This window comes from Convolutriloba macropyga, unplaced genomic scaffold (genome assembly GCF_964194025.1).
Source record: "Convolutriloba macropyga unplaced genomic scaffold, txConMacr16.3 SCAFFOLD_6250, whole genome shotgun sequence".
Classification (NCBI taxonomy): Eukaryota; Metazoa; Xenacoelomorpha; order Acoela; family Convolutidae; genus Convolutriloba; species Convolutriloba macropyga.
Genome location: NW_027449643.1, coordinates 1 through 7,449, shown reverse-complemented (window position 1 = coordinate 7,449; position 7,449 = coordinate 1). Strand labels below are relative to the sequence as shown.

The following is a 7,449-nucleotide window of genomic DNA, read 5'->3' as shown; positions in this document are numbered from 1 at the left end:
GGTTAGATATTTTATGCTTCATACCTTTCCTTCAAACAATAGAGGGTCTTTAGACACTAGAGGTTTCGTGCATTAGCGGATTTATGCAAGAAAAAAATGTTGGCACAGACTATATATTTTATGCATTTGAAGGTTGTTTGATAATATCAGAGGTTTTTACATTAGTATTAAAGGTTTCAAGCATTGGAGGATGCATGCAAACATTGGAGGTTTTTGCCACAGAGGTTAAAGTTTTAATGGATAAGAAGTTGCATACAAGTTTCTTGCGCAGACATTATTCTAGCTAAAGAGGTCTTTTTGCAAAACCATTATCAATTTAATGCATTGAAGTATGTATGCAAACCTGAGAGGACCTTGTCAAAGACACTAGAGGCATCATGGATAAGAAAACGTATTCAAACAAAGAATGTATTGGTTTTATGTATTGGAGGTTATATGCAAACATGAGAGTTTATTTGCACAGTCGTTAGAGGTTTCATGCAAGAGAGGCTACACGCAAATATTAGAGGATGCCACCACATTAGAAGTTTCAAGTATTAGTGGTTATAAGCAAACTTTATAGGATCATGGCACGGACATCAGACGTTTCGTGTATTACACGTTTCGTGTATTACAGGAATCAAGGAAAAATTCATTTGATTCGGGGTTGAATGCAAGTAATTAATGTTTTTTTGGTACAGACTTTAAAAATTTCATCTGTTAGAGGTTGTATGCACCCATAAGAAGCTCTTGAGACAGAAATCAGAAGTTTTATGTATGAGAGGTTGTATGCAAGTACTCTAGATTCTTGTCTCCCACAATAGAAATTAATGCATTAGGGATTGTGTGCCAACACGAGAGGTTTTTGGCGCAGACTTTGAAGGTTTCATGCGTTAGATGTTATGCTAAGATTTAAGGTTCTTGGCACACTTGTTTACAGTTTCAAGAACCAGTGTTTATTGAGAAATTAGGGGTTCTTCTTGACAGATATATTAGAGGTTTCACGTATAAGCGCTTTTATGCAAATATTTGACGTTCACTTCTCAGTTGTTGTAGTTTTTATGCTTTAGAGGATGCTTTGAAAGGTCAGAGGTTCTTGGAACTGATATTAATTGTTTCATGTTTAAGAGGTTGACTGAAATTAGTACAGGTTTTTGGGAACATCATCAGAGGTTTCAAGCGTTAGAAGTTGTATGCAATCACTAGAGGTTCTTGGCGCACATAATAGAGACTTCTTGCGTTAGAGGTTTTATTCATCATGCGAAGTTTCTTGGCACGTAGAAATTCATCGAAGTTATTAAACGTATGGAATAATTGTTTAAATACTTTTGCCCGAGAGTTTTTCTACTTAGAATTAGTTGCTCCACGTTTTTTCTCTTCTATAGGTAACATTTTGAATTTCATTATTTCCATACATTTGAGAAGACTAGATGAGCCTTAACTCCATCATCTTAAAAAACTGAAATTTGTACAAACTGTTTTGGGCAAATATCATAGCTAATGTTTGCTTTCTGCAGATTTTTTCTTGAAACTAGAACATTTCTCATACGCCAGCAAAACACTTTCTTCTTTACATATAGGCTCAATTTAAAATCTATAACAAAAAACTGGCTTGGTGCCTTGAATAATGATATCGAAAAGATCTAAGCGTAGGAATTGAGTGGTAAAATGGAACAGGTTAATCGGTCCAATTCTACATCTTGAACGTGATCAAAGATGAAACTGAATAAAAAAGTGTTTTTTAAATCAAATAATTCATTATAAAGCATTAAAAAGATAGGAAAAGTTTCCGCTCAAGTACACTGCTCAAGAAGACACAAAACAGCGTTCAAATTGACTTATTCAGCATGCATATTTTGATGTTGTTGGCTCTTTTTTCAGCTGTAAGTGCTACCTGAATTGCATTTTTTCATACGTAATTTCATTTTTATTTAAAATTACCCCCTAATCCTACATTTTTTTGGATGGTATTTTTGGGGAGTAAAGTCTAACTATTCCCTCATTACTCAACATTACCCCCTTATGTTTCAACGTTTTAACCTGCTGAAATTACCCTCTGCTCTTACATCTTTTTAAGGGTAAATTTTGAGAGTGAATTCTAAAAGTTCCCCTTATTACTGCCTCCCCACCCTCAGCACCCGCCATTACCCCTAATCATACAGCATTTTACCCCCTATAATTACCACCTAATTTTACCATCTTTTTGGGGCTGGCTTAGTTTTTGGCTGGAGAAAAACCTAAAATTTCACCTTATTACCCCCCTTATCATACATCGTTTTTCTCCCTGAAACTACCCCTGATCCTACATCTCTTTGAATGGTAATTTTGGTGAGTAAAGTCAAACAATTCCCCCGCAAACCCCCCATTACCGGCCATTACCTCCTAATATTACATTGTTTTACCCCCTTAAATTACCCCCTAATCTTACATCACTCTGGGGGTGATTTTTGGGTGAGCCAAATCCAAAAATTCCCCTCATTACTTCCCTATTCTTACATCGTTATACCCCCCATACAGAACAACCCCAGTACTCATGCACCACGAGTGTGGGGGGTAATCAAGGGGGTAATTTCGACACGGGACCAGAAATAGAGACACTTGGTTGTTGAAGAATGTTTGATCTTCATTGCCCATTTCTAGGTAAAGTTTGAAAGACGCCATAATTTTTTTTCTTTCTTACTTATTAATTGATCAAAGATAGAAAAAATAGTTTGAAACTGGTTCTCCGTTCTTTGTTAAAAAATACCACAGAACAGCCAGAGCAACTTCGTTTTGGTATTATTAGGGAACTGAAAACGGTCCGTTTTGAATTTTAGTCCCTATTCGGTGATCCTTCTCAGAATTTATTTACAATTTCTATACTACAGTTTGCGTAGTACTTACAGTTGTCTGCTTTCTATACTGCGAAGGTTTTTTGTGCGTCTTTTTTAATTAACTTCCGTAGACGTTAATTCATTAAAACTTCCGTAATTCATAAATTAACTTCCGTAGAAAATTCTGTTTGTAAATGCTTTCATTAATATAAACAATTACAAAATAGCCTTCACATCATGTGCCTATCATGCTCAAACTTGTTCAGGTACTTTGGTTTTTTGAGAGCCCATTCAACCCCTCTTTTTTGTAACTGTTTTTAAGACATTAAAACATATTTCTCCTAGCTAATTTTGAGATAATTAAATGTAAATCGGTGGAACAGCTTTAATAAATAAGCTGCTTATCAACCTAATTGCATGACAAAGTCAGATTACAATTTTGAAAAAATGTGTTAGATTTTCATATCTCATTTTTCAAGATAAACTTGTGATTTTTACCAGGGAATTGATCAGAAATATAATCTTGAACAACAGATAACCACATTTATAATTATACACTAAAAGAAAGAATTATAATATTTAAAAAAATTGGCGAAAAAAACTATTTTTTTATAGGTTTCAAACTTTGGCGTCTGTGCAGGCGACTGCAATTGCGATTGTTCATGCGTTAATAACAAGGCAGAAACAATGTTTCGTGACACCTACAATTGCAGCTGTGTCTGTGACTGTGAGGGCGAAAGAGTGACAACCTCCACCAAAATGAAACCAATAACAGTCAACATCTTTCAAAAGTACTTGAATGTTGGCTATTGTGTCGGGGGTGAAATTTGTATCCGAAGTGTCAACTTTTATAACGGAGAGTTTGACTGTAAATGTGCTCCTGGAATATCCCAAACATGCTGGTTTTCCGGAACCCCTGGAGAAGACGCCAAATGTACTGGAAACATTGATCAATTGACATACGGGTGGATTCTTACCCAGCCGGAACTTTATTAACGGAATAACCTTCTTCAAAATTTAAAATTTTTCCTAGAAGCGGAGGAAACATACAATTAATGATTCTGAACAGATAAAAAACTAATGCAAAAAGAAAAAAAATTGTCAACTAATTTATTGTTAAGAGTTGTATTTTCGTAAAGCTGCAATGGTGGAGGGATATGTGGTATGCGTCATTGAAGAAGAGAATACAACTATTTATTGGTAATACAATCAAAAAAGCCCAGGTGGAAGTTGCAGACCAAATAGCGATAGGTTCAGGCCAATATCGCACACAAGGGGGGGGGGCGTCGTACGTTCAAAATTACAGGGTCCAGAAACACTATTGAATACATGAAATTCAGGGGACATGGAGCGCACAATGTCCATACATAATCAATTATGAACGCACAAAAATCTGAACATGGTGACTCTCGAACGACCCAAAATTTTTAAATTGAGATAAAAATGGCATAAAGTGTTAAGGTCGGGGTTGATTAGCACTCTTACCCAACTATCAACAAGCTGATTAGTGTTCACTCAACTGAAAGCTTTATACGTCGAAAAACTCAACTCATTCGAGTTCAGAAGTTGTAAAACACGCAGAAAAAAATGTACCCAAAATTTTTCCTTCTTCTGGAAAATTTTACTTCTAGAATTGTAGAACATATCTGAAATTTTTAAAATCACCTTTGCAATAAATTGTAATCACCATTACTCAATAAATTGCATCATTTTCAACAAATATGTTCATCAGACGCTAGTATAGGTAGGAACAACTAAGATCCTATTACGATCATCGCCGTACGATTTCTGTACTTAAAAAACATTTTGAAAATGCTATGCGCAACATATATTCAAAAAATATGAGATAGGTCTTGACATGAAAACACAAAAGTCTAGACATGCACCCTTTTGAGAGCACAAAGAACACAAAGAATTTTGAACGCACAGATGGTTAAATCAAAGGCATTCTTTTGAAAAAAACCTCCTCTGATTGTTTTGAAAACTATCATAAGTTTGGATTGAGTAATGTTTACCTCATCAACTAGAAACACTTCTCAGAAAAAATCCAAACTTTAATTTATTGTATGCAACGGATCAAGAAGAATTTCAATTTAAAATGACAAAAGTTTTTATTTCCATTATAGGAAAGTTTATTTAAGAAAAATTTAAGGTAAAATCAACTTTCAAAATTTTCTTTTGTTTTCAAATATGCTAGCTCAGAACCATATGTTGCTTTTTTCAACAAAAGGATGTAAAATGGTTCCGTATTTTGCATTTCCAACCAATGGCAACAAAATTTTGATTATTTCCATCAATCATTTAAGCTTCAATTGTGTGACTCATGGACAACTTGGCAATTATCTCTCAACAAAAACTGCTGGTAACTCAACTTCGGGTTTTTAGTTTTTCGTTGTATTAAATTTCTTCTATAAGTCTCATTTATTGTCGTGGCATCAGTTGTTTTCAGTTGAGGAGTTTATTTGTTAATATGTTAATATGACAAAGTTAGCCACCTGGTCCAATTGTTGATAATAAAAGAAAATCACATTCCAACCAAAATTAAAAAAATCAAGTTTGCTTTGGTTGATCCAAATTTTCTCATCATTCTCGCGACCTGGCTGTTCTTCGTTTTTTAACGGATAAACTAACTGATAACCGCCATCGTTCTATGGAGTGTTGATATGGTCATTAGAAATCAGGCCAATCAGGTTATTTTCATATAACTTCCTCTGATTTGAGACCCATCATAACAACGGACCTACTTTTGAAATCAAATGTCAGATTCCAAAAACTCAAAAATCTATGCTTAAAAGCTAATTCGAGATGCAGGTTTTCAGTTTTACTAGAGAAATTAAGATATAAATATAAAATTCAGCAAATAGATTAGTATTTTTGTTATTATTTGGGTTGCAACAATCTTTACCAAAAAAACCGACGTGAGGCAATGGCGACGTTTTATCGTTTTTAGATCATTCGCTTACCTAATTGTTCTTTCTGGTCAAAATTTTATTGAAATTGCACTTCAGTTTTGGTTTTTTCGCTTGCCATAGACTTGGTTTCAAAAAAATGGTTTCAGATTCTTTCGTGTTTTCCATAGCTTTGCCGCCTTTTTCTCAACAAAAAATGACAGCAAACAATTGTTTCTTTTCCATTTTTGGTTAAAAATTTTGAATGACTTAAATTGTTTTGCATTTTGGAGACAACTCAGAAATAATTAACATATTTTTTTTTTCAGTCAACTGAATGTTAGAACAGTTTCAATCAACTGAATGGTAGAATTGAGCTTGCTTGGTACCATTGTACCTTGATTTACGGGTTGATTCTTGAGCAGTCGGAATTTTTAATTTTGATATAACATTTCTCCACCCAAAATTATCCTATCTGATGAATGAAGCGAGATTAAAAGAGAGAGATCAAACAATTAATGGCTATCAGCACATAAAAAGCCAACAGAAAAAGAATGAAAATGATCAACAAAATTAATATTGGGACTTTTATTTTCCTAGAATTTCTATGGTGTACGGATATGTGGTAAGCCTCATCGAAGAGAGAATACAATATTTATTGGTAATACAACAACAGAAAAACCCGGCTGAATTTCCTGACCAAATATCGATACTTAGGTTCAGGCCAATAAAACGGGTCAAGAGAGGGAGCGCCGTATATATGGAATCACACGGTCCGTAAAGACGTTTAAAATCACGCACTACATAAGCAACATGGAACGCGCGAAGTCCAGGCATAGGCAACTACGACCGCATGAAAATGGTGACTCTCGAGCGAGCTAAAATTTTTCAAATTGAATTTAAAATGGCATAAGTCAGGCGTGGTTAGCACTTTTACCAACTATCGTCTAACTGATTAGTGTTCACCCAACTGAAAGCTTTATTCGTGGAAAAAACTCAGTTCTTTTTTATTTCTGAAGTCCCAAAACGTCAAACGCAAAAAAAATAACCAATATTTTGCCTTCTTTTGGACAATTTTACTTCTATTTGTAGAACATTGCTGAAGTTTCAAAAAAATCATTTTTCAGTAACTCAATGATTGACATCATTTTCAACAATTTTGTTCATCAGGTTTTTAAATAATAATATATGTACCAACAACCACGGTCCAATCATAATCATTGCCCTATGATCTCTTATCATAAAATGAATACATTTTCAACATGCTGTGTACAATTTGTATATACAAAAGAACACAACGCCTAGCAAATGTATTCAGCTTTTGAAAAACTAATTATTGAAAATAATCACTTACGACCAATTGCACAAAGATTTTCATCAACCATTTAGGCTTCAATTATTCAATTATACAAGCTCGAAGACAACTTGATATTTATCTCTCATCAAAAACTGCTTGAAACTCAGTCTCAGGTTAGTATTTTTTGTTATTATTTTGTTGCGAAATCTTTACCAATGAGAACCGATGAAAGGCAATAGCGACATTTTAAGTCGTTTTTGGATCATTTCCTCGACTAACGAAATTGTTTCTTTCTGCTCAAATTTTCTATGGAAATTGCACTTCAGTTTTGGTTTTTTCGATTGCCATAGGCTTGGTTTCAAAAAAACGGTTTCAGATCCTTCCGTATTTTCCATAGCTTTGCCGCCTTTTCTCAACAAAAAATGACAGCAAACAATTCTTTCTATTCAATTCTCGGTTGAAAATTCTGAAT

The 7,449-nt window shown here is 34.3% G+C and overlaps 1 protein-coding gene across 2 annotated transcripts; it reads left to right on the top strand.

The window, feature by feature from the left end:
* The first annotated feature begins 1,233 nt into the window (after window positions 1–1,233).
* Window positions 1,234–3,864, top strand: LOC142355212 (uncharacterized). Of its 2 annotated transcripts, none has more exons than XR_012761175.1 (2): window positions 1,234–1,364; window positions 3,408–3,864. XR_012761175.1 is itself a non-coding variant. In XM_075407444.1 (2 exons), the coding sequence occupies exons 1-2, from the start codon at window positions 1,827–1,829 to the stop codon at window positions 3,786–3,788; spliced, it is 417 nt and encodes a 138-aa protein (XP_075263559.1). In that variant the 5' UTR covers window positions 1,777–1,826; the 3' UTR covers window positions 3,789–3,864. The 2 variants fall into 2 exon arrangements, 1 of the variants encoding a protein (XP_075263559.1); XM_075407444.1 differs by lacking the exon at window positions 1,234–1,364 and adding an exon at window positions 1,777–1,862.
* The last annotated feature ends 3,585 nt before the right edge of the window (window positions 3,865–7,449 follow it).

Excerpts from the sequence above, each read along its gene's own strand:
- LOC142355212 (XM_075407444.1), top strand. The coding sequence starts at position 1,827 with ATGCATATTTTGATGTTGTTGGCTCTTTTTTCAGCT. Across the intron at positions 1,863-3,407 it reads TGTTGGCTCTTTTTTCAGCT|GTTTCAAACTTTGGCGTCTG; the intron begins GTAAGTGCTACC and ends ATTTTTTTATAG.